Source organism: Haliotis cracherodii, unplaced genomic scaffold (assembly GCF_022045235.1).
Source record: "Haliotis cracherodii isolate W230 unplaced genomic scaffold, xgHalCrac1.p SCAF_4, whole genome shotgun sequence".
Classification (NCBI taxonomy): Eukaryota; Metazoa; Mollusca; class Gastropoda; order Lepetellida; family Haliotidae; genus Haliotis; species Haliotis cracherodii.
This window is the reverse complement of record NW_027266297.1, coordinates 4,104,923-4,132,180: the sequence shown is the minus strand read 5'-3', so window position 1 is coordinate 4,132,180 and position 27,258 is coordinate 4,104,923. Positions and strand designations below refer to the sequence as shown.

At 42.7% G+C, this 27,258-nt stretch overlaps 1 protein-coding gene across 1 annotated transcript in view; it reads left to right on the top strand.

The window, feature by feature from the left end:
• Positions 1-27,049, top strand: part of LOC139478530 (serine/threonine-protein phosphatase 6 regulatory ankyrin repeat subunit B-like) — an 82,348-nt gene extending 55,299 nt beyond the window's left edge. Inside the window, exons 11-29 of the mRNA XM_071261026.1 lie at positions 452-553; positions 886-984; positions 3,966-4,094; positions 4,730-4,858; positions 5,147-5,263; positions 5,871-5,969; positions 6,554-6,754; positions 7,061-7,159; positions 8,108-8,209; positions 14,006-14,110; positions 14,707-14,808; positions 15,141-15,239; positions 16,633-16,764; positions 20,695-20,802; positions 21,250-21,447; positions 22,246-22,452; positions 22,989-24,354; positions 24,881-25,033; positions 25,616-27,049. Of these exons, the coding sequence (XP_071117127.1) occupies positions 452-553; positions 886-984; positions 3,966-4,094; positions 4,730-4,858; positions 5,147-5,263; positions 5,871-5,969; positions 6,554-6,754; positions 7,061-7,159; positions 8,108-8,209; positions 14,006-14,110; positions 14,707-14,808; positions 15,141-15,239; positions 16,633-16,764; positions 20,695-20,802; positions 21,250-21,447; positions 22,246-22,452; positions 22,989-24,354; positions 24,881-25,033; positions 25,616-25,833 (3,765 nt within the window). The 3' untranslated portion in view covers positions 25,834-27,049. The remainder of the gene's footprint in view (positions 1-451; positions 554-885; positions 985-3,965; positions 4,095-4,729; positions 4,859-5,146; positions 5,264-5,870; positions 5,970-6,553; positions 6,755-7,060; positions 7,160-8,107; positions 8,210-14,005; positions 14,111-14,706; positions 14,809-15,140; positions 15,240-16,632; positions 16,765-20,694; positions 20,803-21,249; positions 21,448-22,245; positions 22,453-22,988; positions 24,355-24,880; positions 25,034-25,615) is intronic.
• The last annotated feature ends 209 nt before the right edge of the window (positions 27,050-27,258 follow it).

The following is a 27,258-nucleotide window of genomic DNA, read 5'->3' as shown; positions in this document are numbered from 1 at the left end:
AGTGTTAAAGCACTGAGAATGTGTATTTGTAACATTATTTGTACAGCGTCATGAGTGTAGGAGCCTCTGAGCCTGTTCAGTTACACCTTCAAGGCTTGTTTCGTCTCGCTTCGCTTCACTTCATTGTGTTGTGGACCGCAATTCACTGTGCAGAGTTGCGTCCCTTGGCGTCCCTTGCCAGAAATCTATTATCGTGGGTTGTAATGCCGGTTTGTCCCGATTATGTTTCTAGGTTTGTCAGCACCAACCCAGGCTTGGGGGTTTCACCTAAGTGGTAAACGTCTGAGACCTGCATCACTTCGGGCTTTCCTCCCACATCAAGCTGACACGCCTTGATATAAGTGGAATACTGTTCAAAGTGGCCTTTAATTCACTCATTAATTTGTTTAGTAATACCGTATTTGTGAAACGTTGACCTTTAAAAACGCAATCTAATTCTTGACCCCTGCAGGTGTTCGAGACCCCCCTGCACATCGCGGCCAGGACGGTGGAGGGGGAGAAGTGTGGCGAGATGCTGCTCAGGTCGGGGGCCAACGTCAACGCCACAAGAGAGGTAATGACGTCACATCTACGTCAACGACAGGGATACTTAAGGTGGTACTATACAGATGGAAATCTTGTTTATCATGTTATGTACAATAAGACTATTAATAATAAATATTGTTACAGGGCGTCATCTGTCTATATCTAAAGTCCACAAGGCCAAAAGCAACACATAACCTTACTACGTCAGAATGGAATTCCCACCAGTAAGACCAAAAATAGCAATTGACCATGTATTATTTGCACCTGGCGATGCCCGTTTGGAGAGTTAATTATGGAGATCTAAAGCATCAGTGCTTGACATATGACGATATGGCTAGACATTTGTCCCTTTAATGCCAGAACGGTGAGACCGCCCTCCACATAGCTGCACGATACGGCCACATCAAGATGGTGACGTCACTCCTGGATGAGGGCTCAGACCCGCTACAACACTCCAAGGTGAGTGAGTGTTTGAGAGAAGGGGGAATGGAGTGACTTCAAATCCTCCATTCACCTAAATGGAGTGACTTCAAATCCTCCATTCACCTAAAAACCAAAGTTATCATTGTCATTATCAGGCGTGTCAAGGTGGGTCATGATAGGTCAAGGTGGGTCGTGGAGGGTCACGGTGGGTCAAGGCGGGTCATGGTTTACATTCATTGGATGACACATTTAGAAACACGTCATTCCAATGGGACAGTGTGGACGTCGTGTGTTTCAATGGGACAGTGTGGACGTCGTGTGCTCCAATGAGACAGTATGGATGTCGTGTGTTCCAATGGGACATTATGGATTTCGCATGTTCCAGTGGGACGGTATGGATGTCATGTGTTCCAATGGGACAGTATGGATGTCATGTGTTCCAATGGGACGATGTGGATGTCGTGTGTTCCAATGGGACAGTGTGGATGTCGTGTTTTCAATGGGACAGTATGGATGTCGTGTGTTCCAATGGGACAGTATGGATTTCGCATGTTCCAAATGGGACAGTATGGATGACATGTGTTCCAATGGGACAGTATGGATGTCGTGTGTTCCAATGGGACAGTGTGGATGTCATGTTTCCAATGGGACAGTATGGATGTAGCGTGTTCCAATGGGACAGTATGGATGCCGTGTGTTCCAATGGGACAGTATGGATGTCGTGTGTTCCAATGGGACAGTATGGACGTCGTGTGTTCCAGTGGGACAGTATGGATGTAGCGTGTTCCAGTGGGACAGTATGGATGTAGTGTGTTCCAGTGGGACAGTATGGATGTAGTGTGTTCCAGTGGGACAGTATGGATGTAGCGTGTTCCAATGGGACAGTGTGGATGTCGTGTGTTCCAATGGGACAGTATGGATGTAGTGTGTTCCAGTGGGACAGTATGGATGTAGCGTGTTCCAGTGGGACAGTATGGATGTAGTGTGTTCCAGCGGGACAGTATGGATGTCGTGTGTTCCAATGGGACAGTATGGACGTCGTGTGTTCCAGTGGGACAGTATGGATGTAGCGTGTTCCAGTGGGACAGTATGGATGTAGCCTGTTCCAGTGGGACAGTATGGATGTAGCGTGTTCCAATGGGACAGTATGGATGTAGTGTGTTCCAGCGGGACAGTGTGGATGTCGTGTGTTCCAGTGGGACAGTATGGATGTAGCATGTTCCAGTGGGACAGTATGGATGTAGCCTGTTCCAATGGGACAGTGTGGATGTCGTGTGTTCCAATGGGACAGTATGGATGCAGTGTGTTCCAGTGGGACAGTATGGATGTAGCGTGTTCCAGTGGGACAGTATGGATGTAGCGTGTTCCAATGGGACAGTGTGGATGTCGTGTGTTCTAATGGGACAGTATGGATGTCATGTGTTCCAGTGGGACAGTATGGATGTCGTGTGTTCTAATGGGACAGTGTGGATGTCATGTGTTCCAATGGGACAGTATGGATGTCGTGTGTTCCAGTGGAACAGTATGGACGTCGTGTGTTCCAGTGGGACGGTATGGACGTCGTGTGTTCCAATGGGACGGTGTGGATGTCATGTGTTCCAATGGGACAGTATGGATGTAGCATGTTCCAATGGGACAGTATGGATGCCGTGTGTTCCAATGGGACAGTATGGATGTAGTGTGTTCCAATGGGACAGTGTGGATGTCGTGTGTTCCAGTAGGACAGTATGGATGTAGCATGTTCCAGTGGGACAGTATGGATGTAGTGTGTTCCAGTGGGACAGTATGGATGTAGTGTGTTCCAGTGGGACAGTGTGGATGTCGTGTGTTCCAGTGGGACAGTATGGATGTAGCGTGTTCCAGTGGGACAGTATGGATGTCGTGTGTTCTAATGGGACAGTATGGATGTAGTGTGTTCCAGTGGGACAGTGTGGATGTAGTGTGTTCCAGTGGGACAGTATGGATGTAGCGTGTTCCAGTGGGACAGTATGGATGTCGTGTGTTCCAATGGGACAGTATGGATGTAGCGTGTTCCAATGGGACAGTATGGATGTAGTGTGTTCCAGTGGGACAGTATGGATGTAGTGTGTTCCAGTGGGACAGTGTGGATGTAGTGTGTTCCAGTGGGACAGTATGGATGTAGTGTGTTCCAGTGGGACAGTATGGATGTAGTGTGTTCCAGTGGGACAGTGTGGATGTAGTGTGTTCCAGTGGGACAGTATGGATGTAGCGTGTTCCAATGGGACAGTATGGACGTCGTGTGTTTCAGTGGGACAGTATGGATGTAGCCTGTTCCAGTGGGACAGTATGGATGTAGCGTGTTCCAATGGGACAGTATGGATGTAGTGTGTTCCAGTGGGACAGTGTGGATGTCGTGTGTTCCAATGGGACAGTATGGATGTCGTGTGTTCCAGTGGGACAGTATGGATGTAGCCTGTTCCAGTGGGACAGTATGGATGTAGCGTGTTCCAATGGGACAGTATGGATGTAGTGTGTTCCAGTGGGACAGTGTGGATGTCGTGTGTTCCAATGGGACAGTATGGATGTAGTGTGTTCCAGCGGGACAGTGTGGATGTCGTGTGTTCCAGTGGGACATTATGGATGTAGCGTGTTCCAGTGGGACAGTATGGATGTAGTGTGTTCCAGTGGGACAGTATGGATGCCGTGTGTTCCAATGGGACAGTATGGATGTCATGTGTTCCAATGGGACAGTATGGATGTCATGTGTTCCAATGGGACAGTATGGATGCCGTGTGGTCCAATAGGACAAGATGGACGTCGTGTGTTCCAATGGGACAGTGTGGACGTCGCGTGTCCCAATGGGACAGTGTGGATGTCGTGTGTTCCAATGGGACGGTGTGGACGTCGCGTGTCCCAATGGGACAGTGTGGATGTCGTGTGTTCCAATGGGACAGTGTGGATGTCGTGTGTTCCCCTCCCTGAGTTTTCCCTCTCGGCTGTAGTCTCTTCTTGATTCAGTCACTGCTGTTACGATGTTTACCCATTGTTTGCTGCAGGCGGGGGAAACTGCCCTCCATGTGGCGGTGCGCTACTGTCACCTGTCCGTGGCGGCCGAGATCCTCCGTTTCGTCTGTCAGGAGAAGTCCCGGATTGACGCCGTCATGATGGTCAACCAGCAAAACTTTGTACGTACATTGCGTTTGGTAAAGTCCTGGGGGTCTCAAAACCATTCCTTACGTTATGCGGTCTTCCCTAGCCTCGGACAATCAGAAAACTCACAGTTGTGTAGATGTAAATCACGAACATGTACGATTCTCCCGTCTTCGTGAATGTGAAAATAACATTAAAATAATCTTGCGATTTGGGGGAAAAATACGAACACATAACAGACTTTTCCAATTACACATGGAGAGTAATTATTTACTTTGGGAGCTGTTTCTGTCTTTATACAGAGACACACAAGGCATTCTAACAATAAACATAGGAGATATTCTCCCGTCTATGTGAAAATAACATTAAAATAATCTTGCGATTTGGGGGACAAGTACGAACACATATTAGACTTTTCTAATTAAACATGGAGAGTAATTATTTACTGTGGGAGCTGTTTCTGTCTTTATACAGACACACACAATGCATTCTAACCGTAAACATAGGAGATATTCGCGTCAAATACACTAGAAGTAGTCACCAAAACAGCTTTTATCCTCGAAAGTGAGATCATTATTTTAGATATTAATATGTAACTTACATGTATGGAAAATACCCGAGGTTGGGGAGTGAAATACTTTTGTTAATGCTGACGTCGTGATGTTGGCAGGAGGGGGAGACGCCGGTACACTACGCTGCCGAGTTGACGAAGAACATGGCGCACGACGAGTTCGAGGACTCCGACATGATGAAGCTGATGCTGGAGTTTGATGGCGACACCAATCTTCAGACCAAACTGGTGAGAACGTGATGATGCTGCGCCATTCATTTTTGCATTATTCATTAATTATAAGTACAGCTCAGTTGAAGAATATAACGACATATATATCTAAAAAAAATTAAATACGTCATATAAAGCCATACAAATTATTAAGGCGCTGTGACCGTATATTGGTTCTTGGCACTCACGATTTACTATTTCAGGTTACATTTAAAGTGGCTTTGACTGAAATTGAAATTGAATGTCAGTTTTATTGTTGATGATGTTGATGATGGTGTATGAGAGTAGTCATCTCCCCTCCCCCAGACCCACGAGACGGGACTTCACTACTGTGCCCGCGCCGGAAATGAGGACGTCATGCTAGAGATCGTGAAACACATCGAAGCCAGCAGTTTGCAGGTCGCCGTCAACAAACAAGCCAAGGTAGCACACGTACACGTCCTTACAACAGCCACCTCAATGAGCACTGTAAAATTCACTTTAAACCTGACAGACAGCATTTAATCTGACCGTGACATGTACAACAGTACTATACAATACCCAAAGTATATCAGATGAAAAATATCGTATTCAAATGAGTGATCCCTTAATACGAGTTAATATCGTACATACTAAAGTAGATAAGAAAATATTCCCTAATGGAAGAGAAAACAATGTTTCTGTGTATAATAATACTTACTCCTTCATTCACTTAATGAAGGAGTAAGTTTATACTCCGAAACGTTGTGTTCCTCATAATAAAGAAGGTGACATGCGTAAATTCTCTTCCTTAAGTGTATCACTTCTAAATGCCTTTCAAAAACATATCCCTACCATGTGCATCTAACCAAATATAAATTCATCCAGTTTCTGAATTGCTCTGATGCGTTTACGTGTATAATTGTATATGTAGGTGCACAAATAATATATTATGTATATTCTGAGCTGATATTGAACACACTTGTCTATCTATCTGTGCGCGCGTGTGCCCCCTTCAATATGTCCAGAACATTTAGATTAAACAGGTCTGAGCTTACCACCTTCCTTCCAGAACTCCATGTCTCCGCTGTTGGTAGCCAGTGAGCAGGGTCACCTGGAAATAGTCAAGATCCTGTTAAAGAACCACGCCAGGGTGGACGTGTTCGATGAGGTAGGACACTGAATAGGGTGTACGTAAACACCTACTGCGCATGACAGGATGTGTGTACCCACATTAATCACCTATTACGAAAAACAGGATGCATGTAACCAAGTACTGCGCACAACATGGTGCATGTCTGCAAGCACCCACTGCGCATGACAGGAAGTATGTAAACATCTATCACGCATCACAGGATGTCTTCAGTGTTGTGTGTCTTTGGTTTGTCTTATATTAGTTTACATTATATTAGTTTAAAATAAGAATAAGAAAACACCTAAGGAATTAACCGTTTTCATTAATATTGTGTGCTTTGATTTTTTGTGTTCTACAAATTATTGACAAATAACTCCATCCAAATCCTTTTTTACAGTTATATGAATATATGTTAAAGATACAATGTGTTTCACTAAACATACCAGCATGATGTTTGTTTGATTATCGTGGGGATCTGAATACAGTGCTTGTAATCGAAGATCCGGGCTCAAGTCTTCACATTCGGACAATGAGTGAAGCCTATTTCTGTCACACCCCGTCACAGTATTGCAGCATAGAACCATACTTACTCATTCATCCTATTTCCATCCCATCCTCAGCACGGCAAGGCAGCGCTCCATCTGGCCGGGGAGAACGGCCATGATCAGGTGGCCGATGTTCTGTTGTGGCACAAAGCCTTCGTCAACGCCAAGTCCAAGCAGGGCTTCACGCCACTCCATCTGGCGGCACAGAACGGCTACAACAAGTTGGTGAAACTCCTCATTGAGACACACAACGCCACCATTGACGCTCTCTCTCTGGTATGTAGTCACGTCTAAGTTCTTCATTTGACATGCCTAATGTCTGAAAAGAAAGCAAATTGTATTTTGTAATATTCCTAAAATGAAAAGTATATTTTAAGATGGGGGGATAATGTGATGGCATACAACTCATATGCTTTCTTAAATTCAATGTAAAATAGATATGAAAGAGAATCACAATTATTTAAATTTAGTTATTATATTATTAGTTATGAAAGTAGATGAAATTTAATTTGAAGAATACACCCAGCTAGCCTTAGCGCTTTACCCCAGCATCACTGTAGCTCTTCTGTCCCTTGTCCCCAGGCCAAGAAGACGCCTCTTCACATGGCGGCTCAGAGCGGTCAGATGGAGGTGTGCAGCACCCTCCTCAAGATAAAGGCGGACCCCAACGCTACAGACGAGGTAACGGCCTGAAAGGGTATAGTAACAAAGTGTCAACCATAATTGGATCAGATTTTTGGCAAATAAATATATTTCCAGAATAAGTATGGTTGGAAAAACTGTCCTTGAAGTACACTGAGAAGATCATGCTGGTCCAGTGGAGGGTTCAGCAGTTGTCCATTAACGGGCTCTATTGAAACTAACAGGCAAAACTCACTAAGACAACTGAACTCCGTTAATTCGGTCGGTGCCGTTTTCAGAAATATGTGCGTGCGTGCGTGCGTGCGTGCGTGCGTGCGTGCGTGCGTGCGTGCGTGCGTGCGTGCGTGCGTGCGTGCGTGCGTGCGTGCGTGCGTGCGTGCGTGTGGCTGCTTGTACTAGTCCGGACCAGTGCCGATTTTATAGTGCTTGCCGTCTGAGATATGCCGCAGTTTAACATAAATACCCCACTCAGTCATGTGGTCCGAGAAGTGAAAACTACTTCCTTAGTTCTGAAAGAGCATGTTAATTGGTGCTCATGTCTATCCCTATGGTATTATCATGTTTAATGTCTAATGCGCCTTGATTCGCTGTGCTGAATTAGGTCCCTTAGACGTGCCAGAATCCTATGTTCGATCTTATGTTTCTAGGCACTGAACCAGTGCTCATGGGTTTCACCCAATAACACCATTGTGATGACGTCAGGCTATTGTAGTTGCAATTAATTGAGTCATTCTGAAATCTAAAAATGACGCAACGATATGTGATTATGCAAAATACACGAGACATTATACATCAACCTCAACCATAACACGATTTAAGTCGGACAAGTCACTGAAGGGCTCGTTCTTTCTTCTTTAGGAACCAACATCTTCTCATGCTGTCTCCATTATGTAATAAACGTCTTCACTGCAGCATCAAGCTGACACGCTGTGGTATAAATGAAAAACTTTTAAAAAAACTAACTCACTGTAACGTATTATTCTCTAGCGAGGACAAACACCGCTCCATCTGGCGGCTGAAAGTGACCACTCGGACGTTGTGAAACTCTTCCTCAAGTACCGCCCAGAACTGGTTACAATGGCCAACACTGTAAGTAACGGTTTGTGTAACACTTATCCCGGTCTTGTTAACGGGACTGTTATTGTGGGTATTCCGGTAACATTGTGATACCCTAGTCACACTAGAAGAAACTAATAATATAGTGTTTGTCATACTAACGCTAATAGAATATGTTCTGTGGTGAATTGCTATCAACGTCTTTTGACACTAACCCTATCCTTGCAGTTTGTAGAATGTATATAGGCGTCTGTGTACTAACAATTGGAAAGGTCATGTATTATGTTCTTAAGTGACGTTACTTACTTATGGAGAGTCGGGTCATTTGTATTCATGCTACTAGGGGTTTCATTACCAGCAACAGTAGTCATGACGTGCAGTATTATGGTTAAGAACTTCTTGATAATGAAACCTTCATGGTTTGTGTTTAGTCATGACTCTGTTGTATTGGCAGTTAGACATGTCAGGTACTCTTTCGTTTAATGATAACTATTGACGTCATTCTTTGCGACTAACATTTAGAAATGTAAGATTTTTCTTTCGTTTAATATGAACTAGTGACGTCATTCTATTATACTTACCTAGCAATGTCGAGTATTTTATCATTTGATAACAACTAATGACGTTATTCTTTGCTTCTCGCGGTTAGAAATGTCATGTCTTTTGTCATTTAATAAGTAGTGACGTCATTCTTTGCTACTAACAGTTAGAAATGTCAGGTATTTTGTCATTTGATAACAACTAGTGACGTCATTCTGTGCTTTTAATAGTTAGAAATGCCAGGTATGCGTGCTTCTAACAGCAATATAGTTGTGTGTTGAAGTGTGCTACCGTTATGCTTTTGTAATGCAGGTATATTGATACTAACACAATACAGATGGAATGCAAATATATAATGTGGCATCTCTAAAATCTCACCATATAACCATAAACTTCGCAACACACCATATGTGTACTTGAAACCTGATGACTCGTTTATACAGACATATCTAGCGAAGTATGTTCGTTAACTCCAACCACGTTATCTGGAATAATTCAACTACCCAGAACAAAACTACATCTAAAATGCAATTTATTTATTTTTTATTACAACAAATACTGCTTCATAAACAATGCTTGATGTTTTGCCCGAAGACATGATTTTTTTGGATAAACGTTGTCCCAGCTAAAGCTGTTTCGCTAACGTCATGGTTTCAATTACACACAAGGTGCGATCTTTGTGTATCTTTCTGTATCATATATAATCGTACTAAGTGCTGACTATATAACCGTTCCTGATTCTGTATAGATGGCCACAATTTCCACTCATCGGTATATAACCATCTATCGTATATATAGCACTAACACTACTAACACTAGCAGGTGATGTTGTGCCTCAATCTATATATGTCTTTCACTGTACGTGCCAATCACACAGGATGAAGTAAGTATATACTTATCTATCGACGCTGCGTTGTGCATAGATGACCATGAATCGTAGTACCATGTATTTATGAGAGTATAGTGTTTATTTTAATGTTTTAATCATGTGACGCATGTATTAGATGGTTAGTGGTACCAGGAAGTATTAGACGTGAATTCATTTGTTCATGTGTGTTAAATATGGTATATGGTACACCTTTATACCACCTGTAGATATTGTATAGTATCCGTGTTACAGTGAACTTCTTTTCGGGGTACTAAATTTAGGATATATTTTTTCTTTAAAGAAAACTCTTGTTGTAAAATTAAAGTTCATTATGTTTCAAAGCAACTATTAATATGAAAAAGGTGTTGGCTTAAACATGATGAGCACAAAACATAGAATGTTATTTAATTACTAGTAATCCTCAGAGTCTTCCCTGTTTATAATATTTGTGAAGTTTGCAGTGGCCTTTTAACTAGAATCTTTTACTTCTGTCTGTCTGTCTGTCTGTCTGTCTGCCTGTCTGTCTGTCTGTCTGTCTGTCCCTGTGCAGAGTACAAGTGCAAGATGCCTATGATTGTGGGTTCTGTTCTAAGCGGCGTTAAACTCACTCACTCGCTCACTCACTCTATCCATCAATCCGTCCATACGCCATGATATAACTGGAATACTGTTCTAAGCGGCGTTAAACCCAACTCATTCACTCGCTCGCCCACTCTATACATCAATCCGTCCATCACGCCATCATATAACTGGAATACTGTTCTAAGCGGCGTTAAACCCAACTCATTCACTCGCTCACCCACTCTATACATCAATCCGTCCATCACGCCATCATATAACTGGAATACTGTTCTAAGCGGCGTTAAACCCAACTCATTCACTCGCTCACCCACTCTATACATCAATCCGTCCATCACGCCCTGATATTACTGGAATACTGTTCTAAGCGGTGTTAAACCCAACTCATTCACTCGCTCACTCACTCTATACATCAATCCGTCCATCACGCCATGATATAACTGGAATACTGTTCTAAGCGGCGTTAAACCCAACTCATTCACTCGCTCACTCACTCTATCCATCAATCCGTCCATCACGCCATGATATAACTGGAATACTGTTTTAAGCGGCGTTAAACCCAACTCATTCACTAGCTCACTCACTCTATCCATCAATCCGTCCATCACGCCATGATATAACTGGAATACTTTTCTAAGCGGCATTAAACCCAACTCATTCACTCGCTCACTCACTCTATCCATCAATCCGTCCATCACGTCATGATATAACTGGAATACTGTTTTAAGCGGCGTTAAACCCAACTCATTCACTCGCTCACTCACTCTATCCATCAATGCGTCCATCACGCCATCATATAACTGGAATACTGTTCTAAGCGGCGTTAAACCCAACTCATTCACTCGCTCACTCACTCTATCCATCAATCCATCCATCACGCTATGATATAACTGGAATACTGTTCTAAGCGGCGTTTAACCCAACTCATTCACTAGCTCACTCACTCTATCCATCAATCCGTCCATCACGCCCTGATATTACTGGAATACTGTTATAAGCGGCGTTAAACCCAACTCATTCACTCGCTCACTCACTCTATCCATCAATCCGTCCATCACGCCATGATATAACTGGAATACTGTTCTAAGCGGCGTTAAACCCAACTCATTCACTCGCTCACTCACTCTATACATCAATCCGTCAATCACGCCATGATATAACTGGAATACTGTTCTAAGCGGCGTTAAACCCAACTCATTCACTCGCTCACTCACTCTATACATCAATCCGTCCATCACGTCATGATATAACTGGAATACTGTTCAAAGCGGCGTTAAACCCAACTCATTCACTAGCTCACTCACTCTATCCATCAATCCGTCCATCACGCCCTGATATTACTGGAATACTGTTCTAAGCGGCGATAAACCCAACTCATTCACTCGCTCACTCACTCTATCCATCAATCCGTCCATCACGCCATGATATAACTGGAATACTGTTCTAAGCGGCGTTAAACCTCAACTCATTCACTCACTCACTCTATTTATAGATCCCTCCTTCCATCTACAGCGACCAGGCTATATCTGTCCAGTACATCTTCCATTTAGCTTTGGTGTAACAACACATGAACATATTTCTAACTACATACGTACCCAATGTTCTTCTGTGATGTATATGTTTACATGTACAGATGTTTCGAGCTATCCATCTATCCCTCCATCCGTCCGCCCATCCATCCATTAAGAGGACCCTGCATACATGTACTCCTTTTTTTTCTCAAACATAACCTTTCAGTCTATACTGTTACACTTACACTTTCATTAAACACGTGCCTATTTATGTTACATCTACATATTTACCTACATACATACCTATTTATGTTACATCTACATATTTACCTACATACATGCCTATTTATGTTACATCTACATATTTACCTACATACATACCTATTTATGTTACATCTACATATTTACCTACATTCATGCCTATTTATGTTACATCTACATATTTACCTCCATACATGCCTATTTATGTTACATCTACATATTTACCTACATACATGCCTATTTATGTTACATCTACATATTTACCTACATACATGCCTATTTATGTTACATCTACATATTTATCTACATACATGCCTATTTATGTTACATCTACATATTTACCTACATACATGCCTATTTATGCTACATCTAAATATTTACCTACATACATGCCTATTTATGCTATATCTACATATTTACCTCCATACATTCCTATTTATGCTACATCTAAATATTTACCTGCATACATGCCTATTTATGCTACATCTAACTATTAACATACATACATGCCTATTGGTGCTACATACACACATGCCCAGTTAAGCTCCATCTAAATATGTACCATCTTACAAGTCTAGTTATGCTCCCTATAATTAGTGACCTATATAAGTGTCTACTTTCGATCCTTCTATATAGTGACTACTCCAGGGCGGACTGTATGTCTTTACCTCATACATGCTGTCACTCTCCACAGCTGTGGACTTTATTCCCTGGAGACTCTCCCACTTTCGAACAACTGCTCTTCGCCTCTCATTTGCAAATATTTGCTTCAAAGACTCTTTCTTATAGGGTGAAAAGAAATCTAAACGTGTTTTTCTCTGTCAATCACTTAAAGTTTCCCTTTTCTTCAAACTGTGTGTAGAAAGATGTGGGTAAACATTAAAATATGAATTGGTCTGTAGTTAACTGTAGAAACCTTTATCTGTATTAAATCTGTGTAGCTGGTTGTCATCCATCCATTTTTATACAGGGCGTTGCTATAACAATATCATAGAACTAGTAGGAGCGAGCGAAACACGACCGCAATGCCCTATGGAAACGCCTACAATGCACGTGTGTCGAAATGTTTTGGTTGGGTAGAGGGATTCCTGTCGTTTTTCGACGTGAAACTGCCGTGATTAGACCCAGTGTGATTTTGTAGGTGTTATAAATATAGCCCTGACTGGTGAGGATGGCGTAGATCGTCGTAGATAGAATGCTAATGCTTGGTAGGTCGGACACAGAGGCATCCATGTGTAGAAATGTGTTTATTTATGTCGTGTTTTATTATTCCATGTTCACTACACATTTGTTTCAAAAATAATTACAAAGGAAGAATTTGAAGGCATAACATATATCAAATGTTGTAATAATGTTATCATCTACGTTAATAACTCTTCACAATTCCTTATTGAACTGTCGCCGTTTCTAAACTTCTTGAAGATGGCCTCGTCTCAAACGTTGAAGCGCATATCAAGAATGTACCGTTATACCGAGACTGAACATTGCGAGTAACGAGACAAAGCAAGTCTATAAAGCATGCCCATCCCTTCACGAAGAGACGATGCCATCTTTAACTCTCAACCGTCTTTACTACACGCATTTGGGGTTAAAACAGATCTCTAATCTATACATCTTAAACAGATCCGATCGTGTGATGTTGATATAGTGTATGCAACACGTTTGTTGTTGTGTCCGAACTGGGAACTGAACGCTGAATAGAAACGTCATGTGTGAATACTTTCGATATCACTTATCCAGATGAGACTTACATGTTTTACACTATATATGTATCATGGGCATAACTACGAGACGTTGTTTGTCTCACATAAGGGGGGAAGTTTTCTCAAGAAAATATTTATGTAACTGAGACATTTTAATTCATCAACAATATATTCCAATGTGACATAACTTGTACATATTAGGAAATACCAGTGACAAAAAAAATAGGATATTCAGAAACATAACTTTTAAATTACGAGAAGATAGTGACGTAGGTGGATTCTTGTGTAGAACGTGCCAGCTGACACAGGGTCGTGCAGCTTGTTCTCTGATTGGGTATTGTTCTGACCACGTGACCTCTGTTTCCAGAACGGCATGACGTGTGCCCACATTGCTGCGGCCAAGGGGAGCGTTGCCGTAGTGAAGGAGCTGATGCGCTTCAATAAACACATCGTGACCACGGCCAGGAACAGGGTAGGTGGCAGGTGCCCTTTGGTCCTGCCGGATTGTAGTTCACGTTTTGAAACTCTTTTAATACAATGTCTCAATGACCAATGGAAGTGTATTACATTTTATTTTGTATATCTGCTATTAGGAATGTAATGTCACATCCCATTGTTAAGACGTATGTTAAGTGAAATATTGTCACATTCCATTAAAAAGACGTATGTTAAGTGAAATATTGTCACATTCCATTAAAAAGACGTATGTTAAGTGAAATTTTGTCACATTCCATTAAAAAGACGTATGTTGGTGAAGTCATGCAACATTCATCAGTAAGGCGTATGTTGACTGAAGTAATGTAACACCCATTTTTAAGACGTGTGTTGAGCGAAGCCATGTAAAATTCATTATTAAGACGTATGTTGAGTAAAGTCATGTAACATTCATTATTAAGACGTATGATGATGGAGGTCAGGTAAAATTCATTTTTAAGACATATGTTGAGTCGAGTCATGAGACATCCCAATCTCATGACGTATGTTGATTCGGGTAGCCATGACTGTGGAAAAACACGTGTCCACATTCCCTGTTTACTGTTACCATGGTGATGTCTCTCTCCCTGACAGACCAACGACTCCCAGGCTCTACATCTGGCGGCTGCGGGGGGTCACAAGGCGGTGGTGCAGGCCCTGCTGGAGGCGGGTGCATCCCCCACAGACGAGAACGGGGTAAGGGTGGCGAGAGTAGAAAGCATCGCTTTAATCTAAAAAGAATATACATATTCGTCAGTTTTATGTGATGCCTTTAATGTAAATGGTTATTAAAGCAAGTAAATACTCTGATATAGGTGATACTCAAGTCGAAACTTTGGAGAAATGTTAGAACGGTAATATCAGTGTTGTTATAAAGGGACCAAGGATTATGTTCTGGTTACATATGACTAATGGTTTTAGTCAGTGACAGTGAAAGTTTCACATATCTTGGTATTGGCGTTTGGGGTTAGCGTGGGTGTTGATGTGACCTGGTTGTTATTGTTGAGAAATCTAACTCTGTGCTGCAGGATGGGATGACGGCCATACACCTGGCGGCCAAACATGGCCACGTCCCCGTACTGGATGTTCTCAAGGGCAGGGTGTCCTTCAAGACCACAAGCAAGAAGGTGAGCTACCAACATCACCTAATCTTTTAATGTAAAGTTTACACGACGGCTTTTCCATTTGACGAGAGGTCGGTCACATGACAGCGCCACTGAAGTTCATAAGTGTATGAACGACACATACTGACGTTCACATCTTTTCCACGAGACTGAATTCTGGATATGACGTCAACACTGACGGACTACTTCCACATTCAACTGGGAACCCTGGGGAATCCCCAGCAGGAATACACACAGAAGCGTTATTTTTGACCATTTAGGACCTTATTTAAATCTCAAACTCAACGTTTTGAGATACATTAAGAAATGCCAGGGTGTTTTGCATGATTGTCCACGAATATCCTCGCTTCGACCTATCCTAGTGAACAAAACAAAGAAATGCACATCCAATCTATCGTATCGACTCGATCCGTGTCAGTCTACAGCAATCTATGAATCTACCTCAGTATCTGTTCGAGACATCTTTATCATCACCTTTCAATGATCGGCCAATTGATCAATGGTGACCAACAAATGTAACCGCCACAGGTTCATTAACTTCTATCCCGTCAGATTTCTCGTGTCGGCTATTTTGACATCCTGTACTTGACGTTAATGTATTACGACGCGCTGTCATTTTGACTGACTTACTGAGGTACTTCTAAACAGACCTTCTCCTCCAATAATGATATTATTTGAATACATTTATGTAAACAAACAACAGATTGTCCTGTAGAGCATGTTGAGCATACATACGCTCATGTCACCTCTCTTTTTGAGGAACTATTTTATTCCGCGATACAGCTGATTCTTGTATGGCTGTCAGTGTAAACATGAAGTCACACATGGAGATCTAGATACTAAATAAAATTGTGTATAGATCTAGACCTACTTCCTTCGAGGTAATAGTGAAGTGAAAAAATATAAGAATTGACTTTCACTTTGCGTGAGTTCATGGGAGCATGAACCTTCATAGAGTGAGGGCCAAACATTGTCGCAGGCTCATACAGTTTGGCCTTACTCCCATGAACTCACGCAAAGTGAAAGTCAACTATTAAAGGGTCAGGTGGTTACAATGAGTCACCTGACAGTTGTGTGCGATTTTACGGTCATAAACGGTTGGTTTGCCCAGTTAAGACTCGTCAGCCTTGATATTGTAATAGACCGCCTTGATATAGCTGGACTATTGCTGACTGGGTTTAATATTAATATAACATGCACTGACTCCCTTAGTAACTGTGATAATTACACCGCCATTAAACCGGTTTCATCAGATAAGCATATATGTACTCTGTTAACCTAACATGCACAAAACATTGTATTGTACATATTTTCTGAAGTTTGTTATCTACTGGTCTCCTCTCGTCTAACCTCATCGTTTGTCGTCTGATCTCGTCTCGTCTCATCTTCTCTCCAGACTGGTCTGATGGCGCTTCACGTTGCTGCCCACTTTGGCCAGATCGACTTTGTCCGAGAGATGCTCACCAAGGTGCCAGCAACGGTCAAGAGTGAACCCCCGAATGGCGAAGGTGGAATCAAAGACTCGGAGGTAAGGAGAACACACCAAGGTGTCTTAAACACTTTCTTGACGATCGCAGCCATCTTTTCACTCAGTACCGCGCAGCATGACAGGACTATAGTGAAATTTATATGTTGCATGACATCAGTTGAATGTTGTTAAAATGTTAGCATGCATTCCTTAGCCTGGGCAGAAAACATAGGCATGCTTGGTTTAGACTAATGAAACCAGCATGGTTCCGTGTACTTGTAGTCTTGTAGTGTATAGTTCTGAGTCAAACATAGCGACCAGTACATGCAAGTCCTCTTGTCTCCTATTCTGTAGTGATTATAGTGAGAATTGGGAACCTTCGATGTTAACATGCATTTCTCATATCCACAAACCTATGTATATATATATATTGTTGGACACAAGTGCAACATGAGATAGATTATCAATTTAATAATGTTTTTATCTTCACAAACATATTTTCACACAGATCTCATCTTCACAAACATAATTTCAAACAGATCTCATCTTCACAAACATATTTTCAAACAGATCTCATCTTCACAAACATAATTTCAAACAGATCTCATCTTCACAAACATTATTTCAAACAGATCTCGTCTTCACAAACATAATTTCAAACAGATCTACCAATAATGCAATCGTCAGTATTTCATTGTCTTAATCCCAATAGCTTCAAAAATATATATTTAAAAACCATGTACCATATTAATGATATTTTTTATTTTTATAGTTTTTCAAGTTAAACTGTTCGTTCCAAGATACTTGCGTTCCAATTCTATGAGCTTGTAGATAGATCATGACCCTTCCTGGATATCCAAACCCTTTTCTGATTTCCTCCTTAGCGATGTAGATAGATTATTACCTGTGTGTGAAATGGACTGTTCCGAGTATCTCACCTGACCTGTCCCCCCTGCATGCTTGTAGATTGATTCTCCCGTTTTCCAGCTGGCCATGAAATGGTTGAACTTTTTGTCAACCAGTTGTGAGGTGAGAAACGTGTCGACATGTAGCATGTGTAAATGTTTGTCAATCCTGTTCAATACGCATGTCAACCAGCTCAAGTTGCATAACGTATACATATATATATATAACCATTGTATTGTTCTCTATAACACATGCCACTTCAAATTAATTATTTGTTCTTTGAAAAAAAAACATTACGATGTTTTTTTTATTTACAATATAGATTCAAAAATGGAATATTTGGATATTTTATCATTGAGAAATATTAATAACTCATTGAAACGAGCGAAGTCGGGAGGTCCTTTAAGTAACACGTGAATTGACACGTCACAGTTGAATCTCTTTCTGCACACGACACCAGTGTTTTAACCAGTTGGTACTTCTGTGTTGAAAAGGTACCAGATGGTCTCTCTGCCTATTGTAGTGTTGATGTCCTGCATATACTTTGAGCGCAGCAAAATCCATCTACCGATATTATCTGCCTTGATGGACAGAACAATTACTACCAAAAATTGTTGAAAAAGGTTTCGTGGCGATTAAATGAACAAAGAATTACTTTGGTGTGGCCTAATTAAAATATTTCAGTCACCTTTCAGCCGAACAATTACATACAGCGTGGCTTCATATGTCCGTTGTTTGTTTGAACACTTTGTGCCTCATCACTGTTGGTCTATATCTTTATGCAGCACTTAAGTGTATTAATACAACAATGTGTCCATTTCAGCTTCATAGACTTAGAGACAATAGTTTGAATCGTTTTGTACAACGAAATGCGTGAAGGAATATAGTGTTACGCTGGTGACGTGAGTTCCGACAGTATCACTACGCGGAGCACACGTTGTACCCATGTCGGGAATCGAACCTGAGTGGCGAGCGAACGCTTTAGCTACGTGGCTACCCTGCCGATCTTATTTAGCATAGAGTGGGTGAGTGAATTTGGTTTAATGCCGCTTTTAACAGTATTTCAGAAATACTACTGAATGTCAGCTTGCCGTTGGGGGAATGTTGGGGGGTGGGGGGGGTGGGGGGGGGGGGGGGGGGGGGTGGTGGTATTATAATGAAGTATTGTATATGTATGATGAGTATTGTGTTGGCTTGTGTGATGAGTATTGTGTTGGATTGTATGTGAGTATTGTGTTGGATTGTATGTGAGTATTGTGTTGGATTCTATGTGGGTAGTGTAATGAAGTATTGGATTGTACGTCAGTATTGTATTGGATTGTATGGTTAGTGTTGTATTAGATTGTATGCAATCTTAATGATCTGGGCGCCATCTTGTTAATGGTGTATGGAATGCAGTCAATGGCATTTGCGAACGATTTAGCATCAACTTTTGCTCACCGAAATGAGTGAAGATGGTGTTTAATTTCGGTTCCTGTGGATATTGGATATTAAGTCAATTTATTAATGACTGACCTTCAAAGAAGCCTGAAACACCAGGGTCAAAGTTCACAACACGATCTCAACAATCGCTTTGTGCATGTGGTCCCTGGGTCTGGTTCCACAAAGCAATCTTAGAGCAATTATGGTCGTAAGTCAGTGTTATGGAAGGCGCTAAATGGTTGTGTGGATCCAAGCCATGGTAGCAATGTTGTTCTAGGGTTATATTACTCAAAAAAGGTTAAGGACCAACCGATTCTTTCATATTACAATAGTCAGTCTGTCATGGCATGAGTAGTATATATTGTATATTTTAAGAAAAGATATCTTTTATGTATACCACAAATGTATATACATTCCGTGTTTGTTCAGCACACGTATATATATATAGTCCCACGTGTATATCTCTCTTGCAAAACACTCAATCAATATATCCATCACTTGCGCTGGGCGTTCTTCACATATATATTGTCGGATCTCTGAGTGTGGTATTTTGCTTGTAAGCAATGTACCAGGCCATATTCCACACAATGTGCGTCGGTCTATGTCAGTCTTGCACTTCTCATGACGTCGAATCAATATTATACATACCTTGTCCACTGTACGGTCTTAAGGCTGTGCATTCATGGAGACCTTTCCGTTTACATTGATTTTAATTAAATTAATTAAATGTTGGTTAATTTAATCTTTGGTTACCTGTTAACACATTTATTATTATTTGTACTGTATATTTTTGGAACCCGTTAATTACAAGGCAGTAAAATTATGAAATCGTATTTATCTATCATGAAGATAATGGTCGCTTCCGGTCGCTTACCGGAATGGGGAAGTGACAGTCGTTATGTGGTTTCTAATCATGGAACCTCGAAAAGGTTAACACGGGGCCATCCAAACGACACTTATTCCGTCAAAAGCATCGTCTATCTCTAGCTTCAATGAGATAAACATTTGAATTGGACGGGATTTTGCATAGGCATACTTTCTTGTCAATCTATTAGACATTCCAGAATTTTCTTTTGTTCAGTTTTGAAATATTGAGTAGAGAACTTTGTGTTTTTATAAAGCATAGTCTGGAATGGAATTCGCCAGTTTGAAAATAGTGCCGTAAAGCCTCTTTCTGATTGGCTAATGTCCACTTCTTGTTAGTCATTTCATTGGTCAGTTTTGACGGAATCAGTCGTACGGCCGTAATCGTTTTGGGGAATGTCCCGAATTAACCTTTTCGAGGTTAAAAAACACATTCCGTCTGTCACTTCCCCAATCTGCTACGTGACTCTTATTGGTCGGATGAAATTACGTGACCCTTTTAGTGGTAGCGAGAACTAAGGTCTGATTTTGATGAGATTGTGCAAACACATCTTGATGTTCACAACATGTAATAATGTAGATGGATTACGATCATCACAGTCTGGTGGCTGTCAAGGTAGGTGTAGGTAAGTGTAGGGAAAGAGAAATCGAGACTTATCTTGCCGATAGCGCATGCTGCACCTGAACGTCGGAAGATTAAAGTAACATTAATGATTATCTGTAGTGTTAAGGGTTGGTGTGTTCTTTAGCAAGTAATCAGACACAGGACGTATTCAATACGTATGATGACACTTTCAGTACGGCTTGACCCCTCTACATCTGGCGTCCCAGTCCGGACACGAGGGGGTGGTGCGACTGCTCCTCAATTGCCCGGGGGTGCAGGTGGACACGCCCACGAACATACAGGTAAGAGACACAGCTGCAGACCCAGGTGAATAAAATTAGGAAAATGTCTAATTCCAGCTCTTTAAAATACATATTAATAAATGTGGTGTTCAGGGGCATTCCATACTGTCGGATAGATGAACTTTACAATTATCTCTTAATTATGTGTTCGAAATTTGTGATGGAGCTGAGATATATGGATCTTAGGGACAAACCCGCTATAATGGTCAAACATTTTCTTAGTAAAGTGGAGATTCTCGTACTTTTTTTAGGGGGGAGGGGGGCACCTAATCGTCAGCACACAGAGTGTGGGTTCGAATCCCGAATGGGCATCAACCTAATAAAGTACGAGAATCGGTACTTTACTAAGAAAGTGTTATCCCAAATATAACATTTGTTACAGTTGTATATAAATGGCAATACAGTTTTCTCCCTTCGCAAGTGAGTAAACTTTTCTGTGTTGTATAGGGCTCCATCCCACTGCATATGGCGGCCCAGAGTGGTCACTCCTCCGTGGTCAGCCTCCTGCTCAGCAAGTCCACCACCCAACTCCACATCAAGGACAAGAGAGGGCGCACCGCGCTCCACCTGGCGGCGGCTAACGGACACTATGAGATGGTCGCGCTCCTCTTGGGACAGGGGGCGGATATCAATGCCTGTGATAAGGTAAGGGCGGACACTAATGTGTGTGATAGGGTAAGGGGCCTCCTCTAGAGGCAAGGGAGTTAACTGACTGTAAAAGTCCAGTTTCCACCCTTACAGCACTAGGTTGGAATTATGTAGTTGTGTTTTGCTGGACTAACGAGTCTCTGCATAATCAAATCAAAATCGCGTAACGAAATCATCTTAAACTACCGTGCAGATTTCATGTTTTGAATCAAGGTGCCCACGTGATTTGATGCACCCGTTTTATCACAATATAGATTTTGATTATCGATCAGATCGTCTTAACTGGGCGCCGCAATTCTGGTTAAAGCAAATGCAAGTGATAGAAGAGGTGGAATCTGATTTGTCAGTATGAGTGACTTAGAAGGGTCATAGCCATTGGTGGTGCTATGATCGAGCCCAGGAATTCAAGCTAAGTACGACAAGGGCGGAAAATAGTCCCTTGCCTCGTGAAGATGGGTGAGGGGCAGTATGAATTGATGTGTGTGAAAGGGGAATGGGCGGACATCAATGTCTTGGAAGGGGTAAGGGACGGGGTCAGGGATGGCATTTACTAACCTGGGTGGAAAGAAACAACATTGACTGATTTCATTTTTCCATATGAGACACATAATATAGTTGCATGAAAGTACCTTGGGACAAACTTTACAATGGTGGCAGAGAGTTGTATTGCCTCAGATGAACAACCGGAAGTCCCCGCTTCATGTCCTCGACCGTACTATTACTGCAGTAGGCCTAAAGGGGAGCAACTCACTCACTCACTCACTCACTCACTCACTCACTCTACCTGCCTCACAGAACGCCTGGACAGCCCTGCACTTCTCCGCCAAGTCCGGTTACAACAACGTGGTTATGCTGCTCATGGAGTCGGGGGGGTCCCCTATGAACGAGACAAAGGACGGGAAGGTCCCCGTCTGTTACGCCGCTGCCGCCAACCACAGCGACGTCCTCAGCTACTTGATGAAACAAGACCACAATACGAGGGCCCTCATGGACGACAAGAAGGTAAGGCCGCTTGCGGCAACGCCACGACAGCCACGGTCTCGTGGAACCTCGCAGTGTCCCACGAGACACATATCGGTCCGCTTGAGATCATCTCCTTTTGAGTAATGTCCCATAGAATTTCTCTCGCACCTATTTGCAATCTAATTGGAGAGCGCTTTGGCGTCTCGTCAGTTGACTCAAAAACAAACTATGGCAGGTAGAGCCCAGGGTATTTATCTTAAAATGGAGATATAATGCTCTGGATTATCGAGGATGCATGACCCTGTGTAATTATTTTGCCTTGGTGTAGAACTAACGCAAAGAGAAAGTCAGCAGTTTGTGTTTACACTTACGATTTAGGGGAGATACTTTGTGGAGAGGTAACGCTTCAAAGAAAACAGTTCCGTCAAAGTGTTTTGTGCATGGAAATATCAAGTGTTATCTTCACTGCATTGAAAATATCACTTTTCTCAACTTCAGAAAACGCAGTCTTCAACACTAAAATATACAACACTAAAATGAATTATATATATGAGTCGATTCTTCTATCGTTCCAGTTTGTGTTCGACTTGATGGTGTGTGGCAAGCTGATCGACAACGTGTGTATACAAGAGTTCATCCTGCTCTCGCCCGCGCCCGTTGACACTGCTGCAAAAATGTCAAAAAACTTCCGCCTACTGGCAATCAAGGAAAAAGAAAGATCACGTGATTTGTTAGCAGCGGGTAGTTATTGTGAAACCATGGCAACAGACCTCCTTGCTGTTGCCGCCAGTTCCAACAGTGCCGAGCATCTGCTGAAATCAGTTGACTCTCACGGCGTCCCCTTCCTGGATGTGCTCATTGAGAACGAACAGAAGGAAGTGGTGTCCCATCCGTCGGTTCAGAAATATCTCTCAGACGTGTGGATGGGCAACTTACAATGGGCGACCTGGAAAATCATCATGCTGTTCTTCACGTTTCTCTTCATCCCGTTAATCTGGTTCATCTTCTGCATGCCGCTGAAGCACCGCTTCAACAAGGTACCCATCATCAAGTTCATGGCGTACCTCGTGTCTCACTTCTACCTGATGATTCTATTCTGCCTGACAACAGTTGCCCCCCTTGTTCCCATCTACAAATCAGGCTCTCTCATCCCACACTGGTACGAGTGGTTATTGCTGGCCTGGCTGAGCGGGCTTCTGGTGTCCGAACTAACCAACCCTGGAGATCGTGCAGGGCTCGGTTGGATCCGGGTCTTTGTCATAGCAATATGTGCAATAGGAATTTTTTGTCATCTCATCGCGATTGCCTTTTCAACCGAAGACCGGTTTGTTTGTATATATTTGCGGAACAACTTTTTCGCGTGGGCATTGTTATTGTCGTTTGTACAACTATTAGACTTTTTATCCTTTCACCATCTGTTTGGGCCGTGGGCAATCATCATTCGAGATCTGATGAAGGATCTGACTCGCTTCCTCGTCATCCTCCTCATCTTCATGATCGGATTCACGCTCCATCTAGCAGCCTTGTATCAGCCAGTGTACGCGCCGCCAGAACTCGACCCATCCTTAGGAGACGGCGACGGGAGCGCCGGGGCGGTGGTACAGACTCCTCTCGACACCTTCGAGTACCTGTTCTTTGCCTTATTCGGGTTGGTGGAGCCGGACAGTTTGCCTCCAATTCATAGAAGTCCGTTCTGGGTGACGACGTTGGTGAAGATTGTGTTCGGGACGTACATGATGGTGACGTTGATCGTGCTCATCAATCTTCTCATTGCTATGATGTCGGATACGTATCAGCGGATTCAGCAGCAGTCGGACACGGAGTGGAAGTTCGGACGGGCGAAGCTGATCAGGAACATGAACAAGACGTCGGCCACGCCAGCGCCCTGGAACCTGCTGACCAAGCTGGTCACATACATCAAGGTGGCAGGGAAGCATGGAAGTAAGACAACTTTCACTCGTCTGGTAACACTTAACTAATGGTACCATTCACGTGTAGTTCACTTCGTGGGAGCACGTGTTGTCCAGTCGTTATAACCGCGTTTCACTGAACCTATGGTCGTGGGATCGAATCCCGAATTCGCTCTAATTATGTTCCTGGCCCAGGTATGTCACTATGTTACCCACATGATATTGCCGTCTAAGGCGCCGCAATTCGCTGTGCAGAGTTGTGTCCCTTGGGCACGCCAGAATCCTATGATGGTGGGTTCGAATCACGGTTCGCCCCAAATATATTTCTAGGTTAGTCAGCACCATACCCGTGGGTTTCACCGAAGTATGAAACGTCTGAGGCCTGCATCACTTCGGACTTTCCTCCCATATTAAGCTGACACGCCGTGATATAACTGGAATACAGTTAAAAGCGGCGCTAAACCCCACTCACTCACTCTGACATTAGTAAGAATGAATCTGGAAGGTTGCAGCATGATGAGTTTAGGTTGTGACACTTCCCGCGTTCTGTGCCGCAGGTAAGATGTGCAGCTCCCGGGCGTCCGAGTTCATCAACGAGGAAGAAGACATGGACGCCAACGCGGACGCTCGCTCCGTTGACCTCATGGCCCAGTCCTCCGCCAACTGGCTCCGGAACATCGCCCGCCGGAACACGCAGGTCGCCCCCGAAGGTCAGGACCCCATGCTGTCCACTATATATGTCATTCGGTGACCCTCCGTTTCTGGGTATTTTGGTTCTGACAGGTAGCTCGGTTTTTTGCATTAAAAAAGTAAATGTTGCCTGACTGTGCGCAGCAGTATCCCTTCCATGCGACTGGTCATTTGTGGACAAAAACGCATTTGTGGATATTTTTTTTTCAAAACAACCACTCTACCAAATGGGTATTACTTCGCGTATCAAATTAGCATGCTTCTATTCCTTTCATTATTGAGAATATAAAAATGGTCCTCCCTTTTCCAAAACGCTGGGGGCGGTGGAGTAGCCTAGTGGTTAAAGTGTTCGCTCGTCACGCCGAAGACCCATGTTCGATTCCCAACATGGGTACAATGTGTGAAGCCCATTTATGGTGTCTCCCGCCATGATTTTTCTGGAATATTGCTAAGAGCGTCGGGAAACCCAACTCATTCACTCCAAAACGCTGTATCCACGCTTTCAAACGCCACGCTGGTGTGATAGATCTTTTCACTCGTCGTATCAATAACATTATCCATTATAGGACAAAACTGACATATGTATCGTGTTCAATCATCAGGTGGGTTTCTGCGTGCTGGAGGCGGCAGCCATGGCCCGCAAGGGATTGAGGACGTGGTGAACTGGGAGATGGTTGTACAGAAATACCTCTCGATGCAGGGCCTCGCCAACAACCTCGACATGGGCAAGGGAGATGACAAAGGGGACGACTATAGCCCTGGTCGGAATAAAACCACCTCGAACAATGAGAAGAAGGAAAAGAACGGCATATCAAAATAATTGCAGAGCATGGCGGGGATGTTTTTGATATTCTTTTTGTGGCGAAAAGACATATTTTGTCGCAATTGTGAGTGAATTACGCACCAGATTTTTACATATTATGCAACAAATACGACTACACATAGTTTTAGATGTATTTGTACATATGCAATTTAATCAAATAGCAACTTATCGTAATGATCTAGTCATATTTTTCAAACGTAATACTTTTTAAGAACTATATGCAACCATGCAATTTGACAATAATCTGTTTCTGTTAGGGCCCGTATAGACTGATTCTGTTTGACATATGGTCTCAAGTGTATGGTGGTTCTGTTTGACATCTGGTCTCAAATGCATGGAACCAAGTTCAAACCGCATACAGCCTCGTTTATCCGGACGAATCGGTTTTTAGGTGTCTAGACTGGATAAACAGGCCTGACTAACGGTAGATGTAAACTGTGTTCACGTCTGTACGAAGAGGTTATATTCTTGGTTTATTATTTCAGAAATTGAGACGTTTGTGAAATATCATGTTACTTTCTCCGTCTTGATGCTATGCGATGGTAATTTCAGCAATAACAATCTCGAATTTACCTTCATGATGGTCTCAGTGTGGGTTTACCGAAACTCGAGCCCTGGAGATATAGATCCTGGTTCGATTCCCCACATGAGTAGAATGTATGAAGACAATTTCGGGTGTACCCGCCGTGCCAGTCCGTGACCAGCTCGTGTTGTTCCGCAGGTTACGGAAAGGGGCGAGTGGTGACGAATGCGCCTTGCTAATACTGGAATATTGATATATAGGGCATAATACTACACTCTCTCACTCACTCACTCACTCACTCACTCACTCACTCACTCACTCACTCACTCACTTTTGCCTTTCACTACTGTCTCAGTATTGAATATTTCAAAACACGACAGCTTGTCACGCTGATAGGTCGGATTCTATTCCCCCATAGTTAGAATGGATGAACCCGGTGTCCCCCACCGGGATAATGCTGGTTAAAACGTCGTAAAACCATATTCACTCACTCACTAGTTTCACTGGCTACTGTTTCAGCAATGGATATTTAATCTCGTGTTGTTGAGATCGATAGTGCAGATAAATATTCCCTGAACCCACGAAGATGTCAATACAAGTGTACATCTCCCCATTCACTATATTTAACTATTGTACATATTTAGTGAAGATCCGGGGTAGAATAGGTCTTCAGCAACCAATGCTTGCCGTAAAAGGTGACTATGCTTATCGTAAGAGGCGACTAACGGGATCGGGTGGTCATGCTCGCTGACTTGGTTGATGCATGTCATCGATCCCAATTGGGTGGATCGATGTTCATGATGTCAATCACTGGACTGCCTGGTCCAGACTCGATTATTTACAGATCACCGTCATATAGCTGAAATATTGCTGAGTGCGGCGTTAAACAACCAACCAAC